The sequence below is a fragment of the Durio zibethinus genome, chromosome 10 (assembly GCF_047325235.1).
Source record: "Durio zibethinus cultivar Kanyao isolate XHJ-2024 chromosome 10, ASM4732523v1, whole genome shotgun sequence".
In the NCBI taxonomy this organism is placed as follows: Eukaryota; Viridiplantae; Streptophyta; class Magnoliopsida; order Malvales; family Malvaceae; genus Durio; species Durio zibethinus.
The window spans coordinates 4,894,333-4,917,705 of record NC_143171.1 but is presented as its reverse complement, the minus strand read 5'-3'; the positions used below and the strand labels follow the sequence as shown (position 1 = coordinate 4,917,705).

At 35.8% G+C, this 23,373-nt stretch overlaps 5 protein-coding genes and 1 pseudogene across 9 annotated transcripts; 3 read left to right on the top strand and 3 right to left on the bottom strand.

The window, feature by feature from the left end:
* Positions 1 to 4,466: 4,466 nt before the first annotated feature.
* MEE59 (maternal effect embryo arrest 59) lies at positions 4,467 to 5,607 on the top strand. Of its 2 annotated transcripts, none has more exons than XM_022885746.2 (4): positions 4,467 to 4,840; positions 4,952 to 5,044; positions 5,165 to 5,326; positions 5,431 to 5,607. In XM_022885746.2, exons 1-4 carry the CDS (start codon positions 4,601 to 4,603, stop codon positions 5,470 to 5,472), a joined length of 537 nt encoding a protein of 178 aa, XP_022741481.1. In that variant the 5' UTR covers positions 4,467 to 4,600; the 3' UTR covers positions 5,473 to 5,607. The 2 variants fall into 2 exon arrangements, with proteins under 2 accessions (XP_022741481.1, XP_022741480.1); XM_022885745.2 differs by having other exon boundaries at positions 4,469 to 4,840; positions 4,946 to 5,044.
* Positions 5,608 to 6,072: 465 nt separating this feature from the next.
* LOC111292235 (cytochrome P450 81Q32-like) lies at positions 6,073 to 8,024 on the bottom strand (annotated as a pseudogene).
* Positions 8,025 to 8,204: 180 nt separating this feature from the next.
* Positions 8,205 to 9,559, top strand: LOC111293244 (uncharacterized). The gene is made up of 5 exons (XM_022886052.2): positions 8,205 to 8,513; positions 8,570 to 8,751; positions 8,850 to 9,120; positions 9,304 to 9,369; positions 9,476 to 9,559. The coding sequence occupies exons 1-5, from the start codon at positions 8,205 to 8,207 to the stop codon at positions 9,557 to 9,559; spliced, it is 912 nt and encodes a 303-aa protein (XP_022741787.1).
* Positions 9,560 to 9,777: 218 nt separating this feature from the next.
* On the bottom strand, positions 9,778 to 11,515 carry LOC111292234 (cytochrome P450 81D11-like). Its single transcript, XM_022884501.2, has 2 exons — positions 10,591 to 11,515; positions 9,778 to 10,500 (listed from the first exon to the last, which is right to left on the bottom strand). Exons 1-2 carry the CDS (start codon positions 11,467 to 11,469, stop codon positions 9,880 to 9,882), a joined length of 1,500 nt encoding a protein of 499 aa, XP_022740236.1. The 5' UTR covers positions 11,470 to 11,515; the 3' UTR covers positions 9,778 to 9,879.
* A 655-nt stretch (positions 11,516 to 12,170) lies between these two features.
* HOS15 (WD-40 repeat family protein) lies at positions 12,171 to 20,193 on the top strand. 4 transcript variants are annotated; one of them, XR_016345633.1, is made up of 15 exons: positions 12,171 to 12,371; positions 13,667 to 13,812; positions 13,923 to 14,322; positions 14,516 to 14,619; positions 14,737 to 14,783; positions 15,478 to 15,628; positions 16,471 to 16,534; positions 16,867 to 17,025; positions 17,113 to 17,234; positions 18,108 to 18,182; positions 18,436 to 18,489; positions 18,593 to 18,666; positions 19,337 to 19,411; positions 19,626 to 19,937; positions 20,071 to 20,193. XR_016345633.1 is itself a non-coding variant. In XM_022884498.2 (14 exons), exons 1-14 carry the CDS (start codon positions 12,311 to 12,313, stop codon positions 19,843 to 19,845), a joined length of 1,752 nt encoding a protein of 583 aa, XP_022740233.1. In that variant the 5' UTR covers positions 12,171 to 12,310; the 3' UTR covers positions 19,846 to 20,193. The 4 variants fall into 4 exon arrangements, 2 of the variants coding, with proteins under 2 accessions (XP_022740233.1, XP_022740229.1); XR_016345632.1 differs by having other exon boundaries at positions 14,513 to 14,619; XM_022884498.2 differs by having other exon boundaries at positions 19,626 to 20,193.
* Positions 20,194 to 20,329: 136 nt separating this feature from the next.
* Positions 20,330 to 22,495, bottom strand: LOC111292232 (Tetratricopeptide repeat (TPR)-like superfamily protein). Its single transcript, XM_022884493.2, has one exon. The coding sequence runs from the start codon at positions 22,390 to 22,392 to the stop codon at positions 20,485 to 20,487; it is 1,908 nt and encodes a 635-aa protein (XP_022740228.1). The 5' UTR covers positions 22,393 to 22,495; the 3' UTR covers positions 20,330 to 20,484.
* Between the last annotated feature and the right edge of the window lie 878 nt (positions 22,496 to 23,373).

Genomic DNA, 23,373 nt, shown 5'->3' with positions numbered 1-23,373 from the left:
TAAAGAATCTATCATTTTAAGGAACACCTAAGCTTAAGGGTCCCTAAAAGAATAAATTCAGGTTTACTAACCAGAACAGGGTTCGAGAGTTCGGTTACGTGTAAGAAAGGTTATAGCACCCTCACAATGCCCATCAAAAAATGGTACCAGCTTAATTTTATGTTATCCAATAAGCCTTAAAAATGTACCAAGTAATTAATTATTGGAAATTATTCTTAATTAACTCTAACACTTTTAGCAGAAAATTGAAAAAATTCTCTCACCTCAAGAGTATGCAAGAAAATTATTGTTTCGCTTGCAGAGGCTCCATCGTCGGATTATTTAACATTTAAACAAAAAATCAAGAAAGTAAAAAGGAAAAAAAATGATTGCTTTTGTGTAGGAAAAATTGATACTTTCAACTTTTTACCAAAATATTTTTTAGAAACGTTAATTTCAAAGAAAATTGATACTTTCAATTTTTTCGCAAAAATATTTTTTTTTGAATTTTATTTAAAGACAATAAAATAAAAATAAAAAAATAAAAAATATTAAACAATTTTAATCTAATCAATAAATAATAATAATAATAATAAATAAATAAATAACCTGAGAACGGCTCGGCTTAGCGGCTCAGCTCGACGCGGCTTGAGGAAGAAAAGACGGCTCGAAGACACTGCTCGGCTCGGATCGGTTTGGCTTCGAAAACGGCTCGCACTTAGGTTGAACGAGGGTCAAAAGCGGGTTGACGCTCGGGTTGGGTTGCCCGATTTCAAAATACACGGATCCTCTGGGTACAGTAATGCCAAAACAACATCATTTTCAATGGGTATAAAAGGCTATTCCTTTTGTTTTTTCAATAGACCGATCCTCTAATAAGCCTTAAAAATTTACCAAATAATTAATTATTAAAAATTATTCTCAATTGACTCTAATACTTTTAGCAAAAAATTGAAAAAATTCCCTCAGCTCAAGAGGATGCAAGAAAACTACTATTTCTCTTGTAGAGGCTCCATCGTCGGATTATTTAACATTAAACAAAAATTCAAGAAAGTAAAAAGGAAAAAAAATGATTGCTTTTGTGCATGAAAAATTGATACTTTCAATTTTTTCTCAAAATATTTTTTAGAAACATTAATTTCGAAAAAAATTGATACTTTTAACTTTTCCTCAAAAATATTTTTTAGAAAGCTTATTTTCAAGAAAAATTGATACTTTCAACTTTTCCTCAAAAATATTTTTTTTTGAAAGACTTATTTTCAAGGAAAATTGATACTTTCAATTTTTCCTTAAAAATATTATTTTTTAAATTTTATTTGAAGAAAATAAAATAAAAATAAAATAAAAATAAAAAATAAAAAGTATTAAACAATTCTAATCTAATCAATAAATAATAATAATAATAAATAATAATAAAAAAAACTGAGAACGGCTCGAAGTCACGGCTCAACTCGGATCAGCTCGACTTCGAAAACGGCTCGCACTCGGGTTGAACGCGGGTCAAAAGCGGGTTGACGCTCGAGTCGGGTCGTTCGATTTCAAAATACGCGGATCCTCTGGGCACAGCAACGCCAAAACAACGTCATTTTCAGCGGGTATAAAGGTTATTCCTTCTGTTTTTTCAGCAGATCGATCTTCCAATAAGCCTTAAAATTTTATCAAGTAATTAATTATTAAAAATTATTCTCAATTAACTTTAATACTTTTAACAGAAAATTAAAAAAATTCCCTCACCTCAAGAGTTTGTAAGAAAATTATTGTTTCGCTTGCAAATGCTCTATCGTCGAATTATTTAACATTTAAACAAAAATTCAAGAAAGTAAAAAGGAAAAAAAATAATTGTTTTTGTGCAGAAAAAATTGATACTTTCAACTTTTCTCCAAAATATTTTTTAGAAACGTTAATTTCGAGAAAAATTGATACTTTTAACTTTTCCTCAAAAATATTTTTTAGAAAGCTTATTTTCAAGAAAAATTAATACTTTTAACTTTTTCTCAAAAAATTTTTTTTTTGAAAGACTTATTTTCAAAGAAAATTGATACTTTCAACTTTTCCTTAAAAATATTTTTTTTGAATTTTATTTAAAGAAAATAAAATAAATAAAATAAAATAAAATAAAAAGTATTAAACAATTCTAATCTAATGAATAAATAATAATAATAATAATAATAATAACAATAATAATAATAATAATAAAAAACTTGAGAATGGCTCGACTCGGTGCAGCTTAAAGAAGAAAAGATAGCTCAAAGACGCGGCTCGGTTCAGATCAGCTCGACTTCGAAAATGACTCGCACTCGGGTTGAACGTGGGTCAAAAATGGGTTGACGCTCGGGTCGGGTCACCCGATTTCAAAATGCGTAAATCTTCTAGGCACAGTAACACCAAAACAACGTCGTTTTCAGTTGGTATAAAAGGCTATTCCTTTTATTTTTTCAACAGATTGATCCTTCCCTCTCTCTCTCTTCCCTTCCTTTCCTCTCCCTTCTCTCTAAACCACGAAGAACTCCGGTTGAATCTCACCGAATTCTGAAAATTTTCGTCAAAATCTGAGTTTTTTACCTGAAGTTCGTTGAAAAACTGATCGATTTCTGGAAATAGTCACCGAAAACTGGGAAGCTAGCTGAAAAATTCAAACTTGGCCAAAAAAGTCGTCTAAAAATTTAAACCTCACCGAAAAATTCAACCGAAATCTAGAAAATTTTCAAAAATTTTCAGAAAAAAAATCGCCAAAAATCTAAAAAAATTTTCACTAATTCCTAGAGCTGTTCTAACGCACCAAAACTTTTTTTTTAGTTTCTGTTTCTTCTCTGTTCACTCTCTCTCAGCCAGTGTCTGCCTTTTTATCTGTTTTTCCTTTGATCCGTGGATCTATTTATAGGGATTGATCAGAAGAGTTTTTAATCAATCTCAACTCCTCTTTGGATTGAGATTCGATCATTGAATCCAATATAGACTCTGATTGAATCTCAAATTCACGGTAGGATTCTCCAAATTCATTCCAATCTCAGTCGAAAAAGAAAATAAAATAAAAAAAATATTAATAGATAATTAAAAAAATAATCAGATAAATAAAAATATTAACAGATAAATAAAAATAAATAATAGATAAATAATAATAAATACATATATATAATAATATATAAATAGCTAAGTAATAATAAATATATATTAACATAAATAAATAAATAAATAATAAATACATAAGATACAAAGGAAAAAAATATAAAATATAAAATAAAAACAAAAATAAAAAATAAAATAAACATATACATTTAGATCAAGCCCAATTAATTTGAGTCTAGATCAAATTAAATGTCTACACTTTACATTTGATAAAACAAGGAATGATTTAAGACAGTAATTTTCGTCTGTACTCTGTACTCAGTTCTTTCCTTGTATAACAGTAGCTGTTGTAGTGGTGGCCTGGTGGGAAAGAGAAATAATAAGATGAGTGTTGGCTTGGTGGGAAGTTTTACATCCTGAAAGTGACTTCCAAATAAATAAATCTAAGCACTTTTGCATAATTCTTCTCTATTGGGCTGTTGCAATGATAGATTAAAACGAGGAAAAGATAGAATCATCAATAGAAATAGAATTGTCCTTAGGCCAAATTTATGGAGGAGAGTTCATGATTTTAGTTTGAAACCCTTGTAGTATGGTAAGAACCTAGTCTCATAAAACTTCCGTGGTGGGGAAAGTATATGCAAGAGTGCTTTCTTTGTTTCACAACAAATATCCCTTATCTTTCTGCTTCAATAACAGGATTTATTGGACATCACTTTGTATGTATCAAATTCAAAGCACTTCTTTGGTGGAATAGCTGAATCCCGCAGATCCAATACCATGTACGTGGACATACTTTTGATGGCACTTGCTAAAGCCAAACATGATTTTGGGGAAGATATGAAATTGATGATTGATTTCCCAGGGCAAAGTCTAAGCATTTTTTATTTTTTGTTGAGAATGTAAGCAAGAATTCTTTAATCACTAGCCATTTTCTAGTAGTATTTCATGGTAAAATTCTTCAAATAGTTTAAGGAAAAAAGATGAACAAACGAACTTGCTAAAAGAGGGAAAGAGATGATATCAAACTAGTTAGGTTGTGCTGAATTATTTCCCCCATTCAAATGTTGCACAATTCTATCCCAGTCTTTGACTAATGGTACTCACCTGCCCTTCCATTCTTAATTCATCAACTGCACAAATAGTCCATTTCAATGCAGTCAAAGTATTTGGGGTGACTGCGTGGTCCAAGCCTCCAAGTAGCCAATCTGAGCCATCATCTGGGCTATCACAGAAAAGCCGTGGCCTCCCATCTTACCATTCGAGAACCCAGTCAAAATTGGAGTTTGATAGATGATCAAACCGTAAGATTTACAGCGCAAAAGCGGTATCTTTTAACCCACAGTTTCAAATATTTTTGTTGGCCAATTACCCATAGTTTCGATTTTAATCTTCTCTATATATAATATATGCCATAGGTTGCCGACCCACTCCATCACCGAGAGTCGGTATTCTCATTCTCTTCTCTATAAATAAAAACAGGATACCATTAACAGCAACAAGAAAGAAACAAAACAACGCAAAGAAAATAAAAGTTTAAAAATCAAAGATCAAGATGGTGGGTCAATGGACGGTGTCTAAACCAAGCCGGAGTGATGAAGTTTTGGACGCAGATCAACAGCAACAAATCACCAATCAGGTCAGAGCTCAGTTCGATTCCTTGGCCCCAAAACGACCCACCAAGCCCAACAGGAGTGAACCTGATTTAGCAACCATCACCTCCAATCTCCCTCCAGCTGTAGACAAAAACATACCCGAGCTCGACAAGTTACGGTCTCTTCAATCTCAATCTCATGTATGCTTTCCTTAACGCGGTCCTATCATCTTTGTCATTCAAGCTTTACTCTTTACACGTAAGCAAAAAAAGTCCCTTTTTCAGTTCTTTAATTTGATTTCATAGGTGAAGATTTCGGCGGGAGGGGATATTATGGTACAAGATGAATTTGTGGAGACACAATATTACAGGGAGATGGATTCCATTGACAAAGAACATCACAGGGTTTTTATTCTTAACCTATTATTTTCTTATAGTTTTGTTGTTTTGTCTGAAATCTGAAGTGTCTTGTGCTTTATTTTTCATGAATTTGCATTTGTTTTTGCGTTTGTTTATTGATGACAGACAGGAAGCGGGTTTATAAGAGTGATGACAGAAGGAGGTGAAGGAAATGGATATGATATTCAATTGGAAAACGGCCAGGGTGCTGAAAATGTAGTCAACAGGCCAATTTTCAAAAGCAACCCGGCAACAAATGACTGGATTCCTAACATTGAGGAAGATCAGGTATTCATGTAGGCTTTTTTCTGTCAATGAGAAGAATGAAAAGGGTCGTCGGAAGTGGTATCGTTATGTTCAATGATCTCAAGACAGTTTTCTTGTGTGATCAGGTCTTTGTTTCTTCCAAGCCTAATCGAAGTGAGGGTTGTTAGATCTACACAGATGTACCAACTTTGCTTCAATCATAATTGTCGTAGTCCTGGAACAGGGAAATTGGATAAGGATAGTTTGGTGGAACGATTAGAACATTGACTTGAATAATAATTAAAGTACTCATTCATATTCTACATTGATCTTTCCCCTCAAGTTGTTGCAATGAAAAGTTGATTTATTAATTGAGAAATGGGAAGGTAAATGCGAAATCATGAACAGCAATGAAATTCCTATACCTAGGCCAACTAATCAATCCACGGCGCTTGAATTTGAAGCCTACTTTCTTGTTAAAGTTTTCATTCTTATAGATATGCCATAATTAAAATATAATCAACTAGTAGCTACTAACTTTTACTCTTTTCCATTTTTTATTTTTCTTTTTTTTGAAAACTTGTTATAAAGCAAAATTAAAGGCTAGAGCAACAATTTAATTGATTTAAAATGAAAAAAATAATTAATATATAATTAATATATAAGTAGAATCATGAATTTTGTCATTTAAAAAATATATTTTTTGTATAATCCTTTAAAAATTTTATTTTTTTATATGTCTTTCTTACTTCCAATATAATAATAAAAACATCAATCAAGCAGAACTTTTGTATTATGAATAACATTTTAATATATAAGTCTACAAGCCAATCCAACCATGCATTATGAATAACATTTTATCAAATTAAGCGAAAAAAAAAAAAAAAAAAACCAAAGAAGGATATTGATAATCATAAACAATTTTAAAAATTAAGCAACTTATTTGCGATGTTACCTGCTTTACAAATGGCTTCCAATGGTTCAACTTTAGGCATAGTGAGGCCTTGCCCTTCAGTCATGTCGATTTTCTTCTCACTTACCCTTTCCCATTCAAAACACTGAATCAATGACCCTAATGTCAAGGCCAACATAGGGCCATTCCAGGGCAAGCTCTTCTTCCTAACCCAAACGGCATTATCCTATAAGTCATCTGATGGCTTGTCTCCTTGCTTTCAAACCTCTCTGGCTTAAAACTTGTTGGATCATCCCATAATTCAAGGTCCCTTTGAATAGCCCAAGCATTTACCATCAAAATGGTTTCTTTGGGTATTTCATATCCTCCAATACTGCAATTTTCAGATGCTGCATGTGGAACTAAGAGTGGAGCTGCTGGGTATAACCGAAGTGTCTCAGAAATTATGCTTTGTAAGTAAGGTAATTTTGAGAGATCAGATTCTTGTACCAACTGGTCTTGACCAACATGCTTGTCTAGTTCAACTCTAGCCCTTTCTAACACATGAGGATAGTTAAGCAGATTAGACATTGCCCATTCCAAGGTTACTGATGTCGTATCAGTTCCTGCATTTAATATATAACCTGCAAAATCGAAATCCAAGGCAACAAAAATGTGTATACTCACTAACTTTAGTGGGATAGCATAGTTAATTGAATACCATTCTTTTTCAAATGTGACATCATGCTAGATATGGTCACACTTTGTATGATCAGAAACATTCATCATGCATTTGTCAATCCTTTATCTAGAGTTTTCCAAATCATGAAAAAAGCCTTAAAATATTGCAGGGAAGTAATAAAATCATGCAGATCTTCAAAAATTTGAATTTGTTTTTCATTTTAGTTTTGAGAATAAAGAGCGAGGAATATTGTAACTGACCTGTATGAGTCCTTTGATGATTTCATCGGTATAATATTCAGGCTGTGATTCTTGCAAAGAGAGCAAATGAGTGATCATAGTATTTTTTATTCTGAAATCACCTTTGTTTCTTCTATGTTCATCAATCATACCTTGCATTAATTCATCCGTTCTATTACCAAGGCTTGCTATTCTCCTGATGTATCCATTGTAATCGACCAACTGCAATATAGGCAGAAAATCTCCAGGATATGAAGACACTGCCAATTCAAAAAGCTCCTTGATGATCTCCCGAAACTGCCTCCCTTCTTCATAATTCTCACTCACCTCATCACCAAAATACCGCTTCCCTGCAATCATTCTCATGATTATATTAAACGTCAGCTCTGAAAACACTGATTTCAGCTCTACCTTGGCGAAACCATTGGCTGAAACCTGGTACAATTTGCACAATAAACGATTGACTTCATCTTTTCGAATGTCTAAAAACATGTTCAAACGATTCGATGAGAAGATTTCAATAGTGGATAGTCGACGAAGGTTGCGCCAATGATCACCGTATGGAGCCAAACCAAGAGTCGTGTAGTTGTAGCCAACGTACTTGCCCATGACGAAGCGAGGACGGTTTGCTAGGACAATGTCGTTTTTGGTGAAACATTCTTGGACAGCTGAGGGTGATGAAACGACAACCAGGGAGCGAAAGCCAAGCCTGAGGGAGAAGATTGGGCCATATTTTTTGGAGAGGTTAAAGAGTGTTCGATGGAGGGGTTCTTTGAGGAGATGGAGATGACCCAGAATTGGAAGAGACAAAGGACTAGGTGGGAGCTTTTTGTGTCTTGAGCTTGTTAACTTGGTTGCCAGAAATATAAAAAGAGCTGAAAGCAATAAGTATATCAAGATTTGTTCCATGCTCAAAGTAAGACTTGCAGAAAGTACCCATTGTCATATCCCATAGATAAAGGAGCTAGAGGCGGAAAAGCATCCATTTTCCTAGAAAAATGACATTCAGATCGTGCCAAAATTCGATTGTAGCAAGCTAGCATCTATTTTCCTTGAAAAATGACATTCAGATCATGCCAAAACTCGATAGAAAAAGAGCTGAAAGTAATGAGTATATTAATAAACAAAAGCAAAACATCTTTTTTCTCTTTATCGCTTAATGGTGGGCTGGTAGAATATTTCACAACTCACAAGAGCAAGGGGAGCGTGGCGGGAGATCCACTTTCCCCTTACTTGTTCGATCTGATTATTAATGTTCTTTCCAGATTATTGGATGCTGCTGCCGTTGCTGGATTCTTTGATTATCATCCTAGATGCAAGAGGATTAAATTATCCTCCCTTTGCTTTGCTGATGACTTGTTGATTTTCACAAAGGGAATATTGGACTCAGTGGCTGGGATAAAGGTGGTGTTGGAGGCATTTTATACTATGTCTGGTTTACAGTTGAACTGTGAGAAAAGTGAACTCTTCAGGGGTTAGCAGGGAAGAAATTGCTACAATCCGGCAAGCTTATGGGTTTAAGATTGGTTCGCTACCAGTTAGGTACCTCGCTCACCGAGAAAAATTGTGCACCCTTGGTCGACAAGATAACAGCGAGGATTAGTAGCTGGGCTACAAGACACTTATCATATGCTGCCAGGCTACAACTAGTCTCGTCAATGCTTTTAGTATATAGATTTATTGGTCTAGGCATTTTATTTTCCCAAAACATGTGCTGAAGATGATAAACAAGCTGTGTTCTGGATTCTTTAGGAAAGGAAAAGAAGGATCGCCAAAAAGAGCTCGAGTAAGCTGGCAGGCAATATGTTATCTTAAGTCTGAGGGAAAGCTAGAAGTTAAAGATATCTTAATCTGGAATCTAGCTTGCGTCTTGCAGAAGATCTGGTCGATAATTGCTAAAGCTGGTTCTTTGTGGATCACTTGGATCGAAGCTTATGAATTGAAAGGGAGAAGCGTATGGCAAGCAGCAGCCAAGCAAACTAGCAGTTGGAACTGGAGGAAATTGCTTCAAATAAGGCAGATTGTGCCGAAATTCATCAAAAAAGAAAAATAGAGTGGAGGTATGGCCATTTCCAAAGTGACGTTATGAAGCTGCTGTGGTATGGAATGAAATCAGATCACAGAAAGTGAAATGACAGAAACTAACATGAATCAAGTATCACATCCCAAAACATTCACTGATAACCTAGATGACTATTCTGAATAGGCTTCCAATGAAGGACATGATGTGGTCATGGTGACCATGTTTATCCCTTGTGTCTATACAAAAGAAGTTGGTACACAAAACTGAGCTGGGTAGAGAACAGATTAAAAGGGAAAGCCTCGATCTCAACCTTATTGAGAATTGCCTGTAATGCATGTATATGTCTCATATGGAGGGAAAAGAACCAAAGGATATTCAGGCAAAGGGAAATGACAGCAGCAAAAATGGTGGACAGAGTCAAAGAAATTATAAGATATAGGCTGCGTAGGTTGAAACATATTGCAGGAGATACAGTAAACAAACAGCTTAGTGAAGATTGAAACCTGAATTTAGATTTTTTAGAATAGATTGTCTGTTAATTGTCTTTCTTTAATTGTTAAGTTGTAGAACAATTGTATTGCAATATATTCTTGCTGGCTTTGGGTAAATGAAAATTCAGCTTATAAAAAAAAAAAAAAAAAAAACTGGATTGTAACATTATGAGCGATGACAAAGAGATTTATATTTTTACTAGTTCACTGTTAAGGAAAAAGATAGATATTGTGAAATACAAACAATTTTGCAATAAATATAACTCTTTTAAGCTGCTGTAGCAAGAACCTTGTTGAGGATGGGGCGTGCCTTGCACTTCGCCTCTAATGGCTCAACTTTAGGCATGGTGATTCCTTTACCTTCAGTCATATCAACTTTTTCTTCACCTACTCTTTCCCATTCGAAGCATTGGATCAATGACCCCAAAGCTAAGTTAACCATGCGGTAAGCCAGGACCGTCCCAGGACAAGCCCTCCTTCCCATACCAAAAGGCATGAATTTGTGGCCATGATCTTTAACTTCATTGTCAAACCTTTCCGGCTTGAAACTTGTTGGATCATCCCACAATTCAGGGTCTCGATGTATAGCCCATGCATTGATTAACACTATGGTGTCGCGCGGCACATTGTATCCACCTATGGTACAGTCATCGGATGTTCTATGAGGCACTAGAAGTGGGGCTGCCGGGTATAGTCGAAGGGTCTCAGACATTATGCCTTGAAGGTAAGGTAGCTTAGCAATATCTGGTTCATCAATTAACCTTTCTTGACCAACTTGAGCATCTATTTCCTCCCTGGCTTTCTTCAACACATTTGGGTGATTGAGTAAGTTTGACATTGCCCATTCTAAGGTGACTGCAGATGTGTCAGTTCCAGCAAGAATCATAACCTGTCATAGCAATCTCAACATGTTAATTTCAACAAGATGAGAAAATGTTCTTTCTTGATGATTGTAATAAACAGGGAAAATCTGACTTACAAATAGAAGTCCTTTGATAATCTGATCATTGTAGTACTCAGGCTCTAATTCTTGTAAAGAAAGAAGATGATCAATCATTGTATTCCCTCCATTTGCATTTCGACGCTCATCAACTAACCCTTGCAAGAACCCATCCATCCTCTTTGCAAGCTCCCTCAAGTTCTTCTCATAATTACTAGCGCAATTCAGTATTGGCAGATAATCTCCTACATTCCCTGCTCCTCCATTTTCAACTGCCTCTGCTACAAGGTCCCTAAACTCCTTTGCCTCACTGTCATCAGTCACATCTTCACCATAATATCTCTTTCCGGCCATCATTCTCATCAGATTATTAAATGTCAAGTCTGCAAACATTGATTTAAGCTCTACCTTGGCAAAAGCTTCATGGGAATTACGGGATAGTTTCAACAATAATCTTCTCACTTCATCTTTTCTGATACCATGAAACTTGTTGAGGCGATTTGATGAGAAGATCTCAATGGTACTAATACGACGGAGGTTACGCCAATGATCCCCGTACGGCGCACTTATAACACTGGTGTGATTATAGCCTAGGTGTTTGCTGAAGAGCAAATTCGGACGGCTCGCCAACACGATGTCATTTTTGGTGAAGCATTCCTCGACTACTAACGGTGATGATACGACAACTGCAAGGCGTGACCCCAACTGAAGGGAGAAGACTGGACCGAGGTTTTGTGAAAGCTTGAGGAAGAGACGGTGAAGAGGTGGCTTTAGCAAGTGAAGGTGGCCAAGGATTGGAAGAGAAAGTGTACTTGGTGGCAAGTTTTTGTGGCGAGGTTTTGATTGAAAAAAGAACTTGAAAGCAAGAAAGAGGACTACAAGAGAAAGAGATGAGTAAAAAATTGTTGTTTCTTCCATGTTTGATTTCCTTCCTCTGTTTCTTTCAATAATTAAACAGACAGTACTGTGGAAGCGTGATAGAATCTTACACGTTTGACTTGGCTTGATTTTTTGTGGTCAAGTTTGGCTCCTAAGTAGAGATAATTTTCTGCTTGCCTTGTTATCATTGCAATTAGTTATTTATTTTTTTTATACGAAATCAGTGTTTATAACAAATATTTTCAAACTCTTAAACGAAATTTCCATTGATTTGGCCTTAGAATTCTTGCGAATGTAGGGCTTTTGCTTTTTGAGCCGTTTACATTTGACGCTTCAGCCTGAAGCATGTTCACATTGGCAATGAATTGACAACGTACATGATCTATCAGTTGTTGTGGACCCAAAATGATAAGACTGTTTGGTTGGTTGTTATAGAAGTTATTAGACAATTGTGAGAAATAATTTAGTATGACTTTACTAAATTTGATATAAATAAATTATTTTTAAAATATATATATTAGACGAAATTTAAAAATTTTTTACCCTTCAATAAAAAAAATTACATTATTCTAACTGAATCAGCCCAAATTTATTAAAACGGGCTCTTTAAACTGAAATGGTCTAGAAATTATGTGGCCTAAACTGATATAGATTGACCCTCCAGATGCGAGATTAAGGCCCAACAAAAAATAGGCAGAGCGAAAATAAAATAAAATCTGAAAAAAAAAAAAAGAGAAGCTAGAAAATAATATTCTTCTTTCTCTATCTTCTGGACGGTCCCCATAGCCTCTCGGTTCCTCTCTTCTCTGGCTTTGCGTCGCTTGCCTAATGACAGTCTGAGCTTCCATCACAACCGTTGGATTAGGCGACTTTGGTAACAATGACCCCCATCACCTCCGTTGAATTGAATTACCTCGTCTTCCGTTACCTTCAAGAGTCAGGTCAGTTCAAATTTTCCTTTAATTTGTAATATCTCATTAGGCCGATTTCTATTTTTGAAACTTTGTTTCTTTATTTTCGTTTCCGGTGATTTGTTTTTACTGTATTTGCAGTTAGCAACTTGAAATTTAAGTAGCTATTTTTATTGCTCGTTTAATGTAAAAGAAAAGAAAAGAAACGAGAAAAAATAATTTGATTATGAACTGTAATTTTGAGATTAAGTTCTGGCATTATAATGTTCAGAAGTTTGTTGTGCTCTAGATCTGTGAGAATGGATGGTTGATATTGACTATTATTCTGGTTAGGGTTTTGAATCTCATTGATTTCATCAACAGCTTAGTACAATGTTGCCGGCTAGGGCACTGGATAACTTTAGATGAGAATCCCAATCTGAACTCCCATTTTCTGAAATATTAAACATTTAGTTTGTATTTTCTTTGCACTGATTGAGACCGTCATTAACCTGTTAACATTTTGCATGGTCATTGTATTGAATTGAGAATTTACATGTAATACTCATATTTTGTTTATTAATTAACACTGTGTTTGGTTGGATTAGAGGAAGGAAAAGGCGCGGATGGAAAATATTTCTTCCTTCCATCCTTTTGGTAGGAGGAAAATAGGAGAAGAGAGAGGGAAAATGGATGGATTTGTACCTTTCCATTCCTTCCAAATCCAATCATTTAAAAAGTGGAAGGAAAGGACCCATTTGACTTGAATTAATCATTTTGATTATAATTTTATTCCTTACCTTTTTCTTTCTCTCTATTTTCCTTCCTTCATACCAAACACAACAGAGGAAAAACAGCTTTCCTCCCTCTCCTTCTATTTCTTGCCCCTCAATTTTCCTTCCTACATAGTCTAATCTAAAAAAACTAAGAAACAATTTAGGTTATTTTGAGTTCTGCTCTTTGTTTACATGATGATGCTTATATAGGGAAAAATAGGTGGAGGATTCCTTGGTTGTACATTATTGCTTTTCAAGCTTCAAATGAGTGGTTCTTTTATATAATGTCCGATGTATCTTATCTTCTGCTTATCAAATGTCTGCAGGTTTCCTCCCTCTCCTTCTATTTCTTGCCCCTCAATTTTCCCTCCTACATAGTCTAATCTAAAAAAACTAAGAAACAATTTAGGTTATTTTGAGTTCTGCTCTTTGTTTACATGATGCTGCTTATATAGGGAAAAATAGGTGGAGGATTCCTTGGTTGTACATTATTGCTTTTCAAGCTTCAAATGAGTGTTCTTTTATATAATGTCCGATGTATCTTATCTTCTGCTTATCAAATGTCTGCAGGTTTTACACATTCAGCATTTACTTTAGGATATGAAGCAGGCATTAATAAGTGTACTATTGATGGGAATTTGATTCCACCTGGGGCTCTTATTACATTTGTTCAAAAAGGACTCCAATACTTGGAGATGGAAGCTAACTTGAGTAATGTTAGTATGCTTATTGTTATAATTAGTTTTATTGTCAACTTTTTGGGGGGTGGGGGAGCAGGGTGATTACTAGGACTATATGCTCTTCATGATTTGTTTTGAGTTTGCAGAATGATGTAGAAATGGATGAAGATTTTTCATTCTTGCAACCTTTGGATATAATAACAAAGGATGTAAATCAATTGCGGCAAATGATAAAAGAGAAAAGGAAGAATATCGAAAAGGACAGAGACAATGATAAGGACAAAGATAAAGATAAAGATAAAGATAAAGATAAAGAGGTTGACCGGGAGCATGAAGGAGAGCATGGCCGAGTAAGAGAGAAAGAAAGACATGAAAGGGAGAAAGAACGTGAAAAGGAAAGAGAGAAGGAACGTGAAAAGGAAAGGGAGAAGGCAGAAAGCAATAAGGAGCAAGAAAAGCAACCAGAGGAACTTGCTGACAGAGATATGGTTATGGACCAAGAAGACAAGGATGCTTTCAAGCATGAAGAAAATGGAACTTCTGTAGGTTAGTAAACTCCTTTGTTATATTTCTTCTTGATTTGATATCCGTTTCTTTCTGTTAGCCTTGACATTTTTCTTTAGTTGAATATTTTACAATTCACATGAAATTTATCTTTATATAGTTTTGCAAAATACCTCTCTTAACCAATGTTGCTAGTCATTTATTTTCATTTATATTGCATTATTGCATTTAGTAGGACCGGAACCGATGGATATTGCTACTACATCGACTGTAGCCTCTCAGGAGGCTTGTGAAATTCCTAGTTCTGATGTTTCAATTTTGGAAGGGCACACTTCTGAGGTTTGAGCCTTTTTGAATCTTCTTATGCACCTAGGTGGACTTACAGATGCACACATTTGTTCTTTACTCTTCCCTTGCTCTCTCTCTCTCTCTCTCTCTAAACATTTATTTTTGCAGGTTTGTGCGTGTGCATGGAGTCCAACTGGTTCACTTCTTGCATCAGGGTGGGTATTTTCTGTGATAAAATGTTTCTTATGTTGATGGTTTGGTCTTTTACTTGTGTACTTTTTTCCACTTTCTTTATATATTTCCAGTCATTTGGCATTTGTTGTTGTCAGAACTTACTGATTTCTGTGCTTCATGAGATGTACCAAGTTTTTTAGTTTAATGCACCAATTTAGAAGTTCTAATCATTTGAATTATAAAAATTAAGCCTTGCTGGTAGCTATAATAAAAATTATAAAAACTAAGCAAAACCATTTTGAACAGTCCATCTGCCCATTGAATAAGTGGTCTGTAAACAAAAGTGCCATTTATGTACTCTCCAGTTGTGTGACTATAGGATATGTGGTCATGTGTATTGGTGTTTGTACTGTTTTAGGACTTCCTTGTCTAGCAGAGATGCTTATTTACACTGTTGTTGAAATTAATTGAGTATCTTTCAAAAAAAAAAGAAAAAAAAACTGAGATCTTAGTGCTCTATTCGAAGAGTTCTATTATATCTGACTCAGTTCCTCTTGTTGTTTTCTGTTGATTTACATTTTATCTAAGTATTCTATTGATAAGGTTTTAGCTTTGGGTTTTAATCTTAGTTGTTGGATGCCATGATAGAGGAGTGTCACTAATCAGTTTATGCAGTCACAAAGTTTCTTCATTTCATTATATCACTTGTACTTAACTTTCATTGTCAATTTCTAGGTCTGGAGATTCAACGGCTCGTATTTGGACAATAACTGATGGGCTTTGCAAATCTGGTGCACAAAACAGTCCATTAAATGTTCTAGTGCTGAAGCATGTAAAAGGAAGAACAAATGAGAAGAGCAAAGATGTGACAACACTCGATTGGAATGTGAGTTATGTTACTGTTGGAGGCTTAAGTTGCATTTAAATTTTTGGTTCCTTTTGGTACAGATCACCTACTGAATCCAACACTTTGTTTTCTCATTGCCTTAATTTGATGTAACGGTTTCCAATTCTATATAACATGCTTTGTTGTAGCACTAATACTATGCAGGAGAACTAATGAGCTTGACTGTAAGAAAAAATATTTACTACAGATATCACATTGCAGAAACAACAAAGAATAAGCTGTAGTTACATTTTTATGGTACATTTCTTGCTTTAGTTTTCCTACATTACTTAGCTGCAGGAATTAGGTTGAATTAGGAGTAATCTTCTTCAGTTAATCTTGACCAGATCCATTTTTCTTAAGATCATATGATGAATCTGAGAATTCAACCTCTATGAAGACATGATAAAATTAGTTCTTTGAGCAATGGATTTGGAGTGAGCCATTTTTTGGGCATTCAGGTGCTGATAGAGCAAAGGTGGTGATAGTGTCATCCTTAGATGTTTTAGTTTGTTCAAGCAGATTGGAAGTTGACTCATGAAATTGTGCTATTCTGTTGTCTAACGGAAGGATAGCAATTTAATGCAAGTGCTTTTCTATTTCTGTAAAAAGCAATCATTGCTTTGTAAAGAGTGTATTTTTAATTCTTTTGTGCAGTAAGTGAACTTAATTGGAAATGCTATAAATGGATCTTTAGGCCTACTTTGTTCTCATTCTTACGTTGCTGTCTAAGTGTGTCTTTTTAATAGATCTTGTGCAGAATTCTCTAAATTGCATTTTAGCTGCTTGCCTATTTGATTGTCATTTTTAAAATATCATTCTTTTTGCCTACCTGTGTTCAGGGTGAGGGGACATTGCTTGCAACCGGTTCATATGATGGCCAAGCAAGAATTTGGACTACAAATGGTAAGTCATTATGAGTTATTTTATTTATGCCATTCTATATCCTGTAATTAAAGGCCTCAAAAAATCTATTTTGTTAAACCAGCCTTTGAGTTGGTGTTCATTCCAACTCAAACTTTTCGATGTGTTTTTTGGTGCTCATAATGTTTTTTTTATTAAATTATTAGCTGGTTACCCAGTCAAAATAAGAGGTTTATTTATGTTTTTAACTGAATTTTTTACTCTTTTAGATATGTATAAATACATTATTAAATGCTTTGGACTGATTGTGAGAATTCCACGCCTTGTCTACCCCCACCCTTCGCTTTCTCTCTCTCAATTATTTCTTGGTTTAGGTGAACTAAGGACTACTTTGAGTAAACACAAAGGACCTATCTTTTCTCTTAAGTGGAACAAGAAGGGTGATTATCTTCTTACCGGAAGCTGTGATAAAACCGCAATTGTGTGGGATGTAAAGGCAGAGGAATGGAAACAGCAGTTTGCATTTCACACAGGTGGGTCATTGGACTAAACTTTAAGATTTGGCTTAGTTTCATAACAATATTAATTCATCCGGAGTTTCATCATTTTTTTCCTTTTAGGTCCAACCCTTGATGTTGATTGGCGCAACAATGTTTCATTTGCAACAAGCTCCACAGACCATATGATATATGTTTGCAAGATTGGAGAAATCCGCCCTATTAAAACCTTTGCAGGGCATCAGGTTTGTTTCTAGTCTCACTGGTCCAACAGTCATAATTTTCATAGGTGATTCTTTTAGTTTTATTCAAAAGAGTGGGCTAACTGTTAGATCCAAATATAATTCAAACTGACCAGGAAATGCCAAACCCCAGTCAAGCCTCTTCTACACTTTAACTGATATACTAATCTAGATGCATCTCATAGTCTTTGGTTGAAAAAAAAAAGCTTTTCTACTACTTTCTGTTTTGTCTCCCTCAGATTCATCTCTTCCCCAACCCTATTCTTTCTTTTCTTTCTTTTTGTTTCTATTTTAAATTTTGTTACCTGCATCTGATAAAAGAAAAGACTTAATAGCAGTTTGGTCTGAGATCAAGTTTCAATTTGAGCTGGAAATGCCAAACCCTAACTTCCCTCTTGTATTCTTGATCTAATATACTAATCTTCACAACATCTCATAGTTGTTGGTTATATGAAATGTATGTTTATACACTTTGTAGTTTCTCCCTTAAATTCATCTCTCCATACCCTCCCTGAGTCATCTCAGACTTCTTTTCTTTTCCTTCTCTCTTCTATAAGTTTTATTATCTACAAGTGGTAAATCACTAAGATTTCAAGTTTTTATTCAAGCTTTTCCTGTAAAGGAAACAATTTCAAGAATCAAAAATAATTTTCATTTCTATATTCCTTTACTTTCTTTTTTTTTTTTCTGAGAAACAATTTACCAGGAAACTTTTACAACAATGAATCAAAGCCTTATGGCTTCTGTAACTTGCCAGCCATGGGCTTTAATTAGCAACTGAAAACAATGTGTTGTTTTGGATTTTGATAAGCAAAACTTTTGAATTGAATTGTTTCTCTGCTCTTCTATTCACATATTTTAACTTTGTGAATTCAGGGTGAAGTAAATTGTGTTAAATGGGATCCTACAGGTTCGCTATTGGCCTCTTGCTCTGACGATATTACTGCAAAGGTTGTATGCACTATCTTTTTGTCATTACTTAACGGACATCCTTCATTGCAGGAAATATGCATTTTTGTTTGATTGCATTTTGTCTTTTTTTTTTCATTTTAAAAAATTATAAATTTGAATTTATATGCCAACTTTCTGGAATATTATAGATTTGTTTTGGTTTTGAGCCCCTTTTTTTGTTGTTGCAGTTTTGTGTATTAGCATTACTTCTTTTCTTCTTTTCTCTTTTAACTAATAGAAATTCTTGGTGCAGATATGGTGTATGAATAAAGACAAGTATGTTCATGATCTTAGGGAGCATACCAAGGTACTTTTGAGATTTAAATTTTTTCAATACAATCCTTTTGTGCATATGCCTGGGTGCATTCATTGTTTATTTTTAGGAAAAACATTGAACAACTGCTCTGCAGGAGATATATGCCATCAGATGGAGTCCTACTGGGCCTGGGACAAACAATCCTAACCAGCAGTTAATTCTTGCAAGGTAAAAATGAGGTGTACTAAAAATTGTTTTAATCTTGTTTGCTGGATCCCCATTTCTGTACACCATTCTTATGTTTAGGTTTACATCTAACATTTGAATATATGAATAATTTTTTCAAGCTTGGACTTGATTGAGGTTATGGATAATGATGTAATTGTCCTTTTTCCCTTCCTCTCAATGTTTCGTCTCCATTATACTTCTGTAGTCTCTCTCTCGCTCTCTCTGCTGTACGTATTTGTGGATAATAATTTTATAAAATTTTAATTTATATTTCATAGTGTGTGTGTGTCTGTTTGTTTCACAACGGCTTTGTTTCTACAAACTCTTCTGGCTGTTGATTGAGGATGCAACTCCTTGGTTGATCACAATTTAGGATGCTGTGGTTTGAGGATTAGATAAAGTTAAAAGAAGTCCCGCTATTTATCAGGGATTCAACAATGTTGCAGTATTATCTAACTAAGCCTGAAGGGGAAAAGGGAGAAATAAAATAGAAGGATAACATACCTACAGTGCATTCTATGTTCACTCTCTTCTTTTGGTTTGAAAGTGAATCCCCTTTTACTCCTTTAATTCAATGGAATTCATGTAGAGTGTAGACTGCCTTACAAGAGCTGCTATGAAACTCCATTCAAGTTTTCCTTAACATTCTCTTCATCTTTTTTCTATGTAGTGCATCATTTGACTCCACGGTGAAGCTGTGGGATGTGGAACTAGGGAAACTTCTCTACAGCTTGAATGGACACAGGTACCATCCCTCGAATCCATTCTTATTTATTTGTTTCTTCTATTTAAATGATATAGCAGTAGATTAGTGTTCTAATTGTACGTTATAAGATCGCTAAAAGCCTTGTTGCTGGTGGTGAAATGCACAATTCGCATGATTTAGGCAGTTTTGAAGGTAACAGGAATTGCATTGCCCTTTGGTTTTTCTCACAAGTTTCTTTTGATAAAACTGCCAGGGACCCTGTATACTCTGTTGCATTTAGCCCAAACGGAGAGTATCTGGCCAGTGGATCTCTTGATAAATCCATGCATATCTGGTCCTTGAAAGAAGGGAAGATTGTAAAGACATATACTGGCAATGGGGGTATATTTGAAGTCTGTTGGAACAAGGAGGGTGACAAGATTGCTGCTTGTTTTGCAAACAATACGCTATGCGTCTTGGACTTTAGAATGTAGCAACCTGGAAAGTTTCTATCGGTTTCATGTAATGGAGCTACTTGTGAGGAAGCTGGCACATTGCATGCTCTTAGATAATCAGCTATAAATAGGTATTTAGCTATGAATAGGTATTTTCTTTTGAACGAAAAGGAAAAACTGTGACCATGGTAGGTTTTACATTTTCGTGGATTAGGTATTACTAACTAAATTTGGTTTTAATTGTAAGTTGTAATTGTGAATTAGGAGTCTGCGTTGTGAGGTAACCAATGATGTACAGCATTGTTTTGCATTGAATCATCAATCTGTAATCAGAAAGAATCCTCAATTTGAAACTTATTCAAGTGAATCGAGACTCTGGTTAATTGATGGTGGTGTGATCAGACAAGCCTCATCTATTTCAAGAAGCTGCCGCATTTTTCAAGGTTGGTTGTGTGTTGAATATTATCATTTCTTCTGATTTTGACGTCTGAAAAAGTACATAAAAGCTTTGTTGCATTTATAGTGGTATGAATTTTATCTCTGGTAAGTCTTTATTTGGATAATACCCTTGTCTTCTGAATGATTTTACACGCATTCTACAATCACATCGTTGTAGCCAGAGGGTGATGAAAATTGTCATTTTCCCCTAAAATGTTTGTGTAATTCTTTTACAGAAGATCACCAGTAGTCCCCGCATGAACATGAACCATTTGCAAAATGGTGGAACCGGTTCCGGTCCCTCATTACAATTTTACGACCGGTAATTTTAGAGAACAACTTGGTGGCAGCATGGCAATCTGAACACACCCGGAGGTTTTTGACAATCTTGATAGGGGTCCCATGTTGTGTGCTGATAAGCCCGTATGCAAGAGCAAGCTTCTCGCTGTGAACTTCAAGCGATTGCTCTTTCTGTAAATCCCCTATGTCATGCAGTACAATATCTGTTTGAGGGATGTAACCATGAGCTTTGAGCCAACCATTCATTTCCTCCAACATTAGATATATTTCTTTGCTTTTTGGGTGTTTCAAATCCCCAGCAAGGAACTCGTGCACCCTATTGTTGACTTCAATTGAGCTACAACCAGGCTCCTTCTGTACCCCACTGTCTTTCATCAAGGTCCTTATCCTTGCCACCCCTTCCCAATTGCCTTTCGCAGCATACATGTTGGAAAGAAGAATACAAGTCCCTGAATTAGCAAGATTGTGGCCAACAAGAGACTCGGCAATTTTCTCTCCCATATCAAGATTACCATGTAACCTACAAGCCCCAAGCAAAGCTCCCCACAAGACGGGATCAGGTTCCATCTTCATGTTCTTCACAAGCTCATATGCCTCTTCCAATTGACCAGCGCGACCAAGCAGATTTACCATACATCCATAATGTTCAATCTTGGGTTCAATATCATACTCATCTCTCATTGCATTGAAAAAACTCCATCCCTCTTTGACCAAACCAGCGTGACCACATGCACCCAAAACGCCAATGAATGTAATATCAGTAGAGCGCAAACCAATCCTGCACATTTCCTGGAACAATTCCAATGCATCGCGGCTAAACCCGTGCAAGGCATACCCTATAATCATTGAATTCCATGCAACAACATCCTTATCAGGAATCCTATCGAACACCAATCTTGCATCCTCCAAGCTCCCGCATTTGCTATACATATCAAGCAAAGCAGTAGCAACACGAACATTCACTTGAATATCATTATTCTCTATATATGAATGAAGCCATCTGCCTGACTCCAAAGCTCCAAGCTGCCCACAAGCTGATAAAACAGCTAATATAGTGATTTCATTAGGCCTAGCTTTCGCTGCCAACATTCGCCTGAATAGCACCAAAGCTTCATTAGGCATTCCATGTTGAGCATAGCCATCAATCATTACATTCCAACAAACCACATCCTTCTTCACCATTTCATCAAACAGCACTCTTGCTTCCTCAAGCTCCCCATGTTTCGCGTAACAAGTTAGCATCGCGGTCAAAGAAACTAAACTCTTTTCAAGCATTCTCTCAAACACAAGTTGAGCAGACCCAACATCACCCCCTCTAGCGTAAAGATCAACTAGACCTGTCTTTACATACAAATCTGAATCAAACCCAAGTTTGATAACTTGGGAATGAAGCATTTTTCCATGTTCAATAGAACAAGATTTCAATATAGATGAGAATGTAAACTCATTAGGCTGAACACCTTCGAATAACATTCGTGTATAGATAAATAAAGCTTCTAGGGAGAGACCATGAAGGGCATAGGCATTAATGATAGAAGTGTAAAGAAAGATGTTGGGGTTGAGAGTTCGTTTGAAGAGAGCGACAGAATAGTCAAGACGGCCTCGAGAAGAGTAGGAGCGTTGAAGTTTGAAGTTTAGGATGGGGTGTTGGTGAAGGCCGTGGCGGAGAAGAGCTGCGTGGATTTGAAGTAGTTGGCGGATGGTATTGGATTTATCTAAGAGAACAGCTAGCTTGTTTGGTGATAGTGGGAAGTTGGTGGCGGCGGTGGTGCTGCTGCATGAGAGAGTGGTACGGTTTATGGAGGGAGGTGGCGGTGCTGGGGTGTTGAAAAGCGGGGTCGAGGACATGCTTGGAAGAACAAAACCACGCTGGATTTTTTTATTTTTTTTTGCTTTTTTACTTTATTTTTCTTTTAGGTGGGAAAGTTTAGTGGATCGGAAAACCTGAAGCCCATATATATACCAACACGCTAGCCCAATTGTAGTTTGGGCTTTCTTTGGGTCTGTCTACTAGATCTAAATCATGTCGCTCTTCTCCACCGCAAGAACTGCTCCTATCTTATATTTCGGTCGTTCTTGAGAAATGAAGCCGATTGATTTTCCAATGCCATCATAAAACTTCATGTTCAACGCCTCATCTAGGAAGCTAGATCATGCCCATTTTTCGTAAAATGGAGGGATCTCAAGCAATTGATGTCGATTCATGAGAGGAAAAATATGCACTAGTTGGTCAAATTCCAATTTTTTTTCTGCAAAGTTGATTTCACTTTTCCTGATTGAGGCATCATTAACAAGAATATCTGGGGTTCTTGCATGACTTGGTTTAAGTATTTGAACTGGTTGATTCAGAATGTGTTTCAAACAAGTTATTCTCGTGGACTGATACCCAATCACTATACTCATTCTTGAACACATGCTGCTGTTGATGTTGGGGAACACCACAACTCTGATACCATTTGTTGGACTAAAAGCCTCCAATCTAATCACACCAGCGGAAGCAAAATCAAACAATAAATCAAACACATAAGAGACAACAATTTAACGTGGTTCGATCCAACTGACCTACATCCACGGATGAGAAACAAGATCCACTAGTTGTAGAGAATTACAAACATACATCATATCATCAACCCCACTCAACAATCAATACTCATAAGACACTCTCAATCTCCTCTAGTCCTATGAAGTATTCTCTATCCAAACAAACACAAACCCAAATCCTTGTGCATCCTTTCAACATAACCAAACACATACTCATATGTTCCCATACATCATACCTATGTGGACCCTCTCAGTCTCCTCTAGTCCACTCACAAACAAACATACACA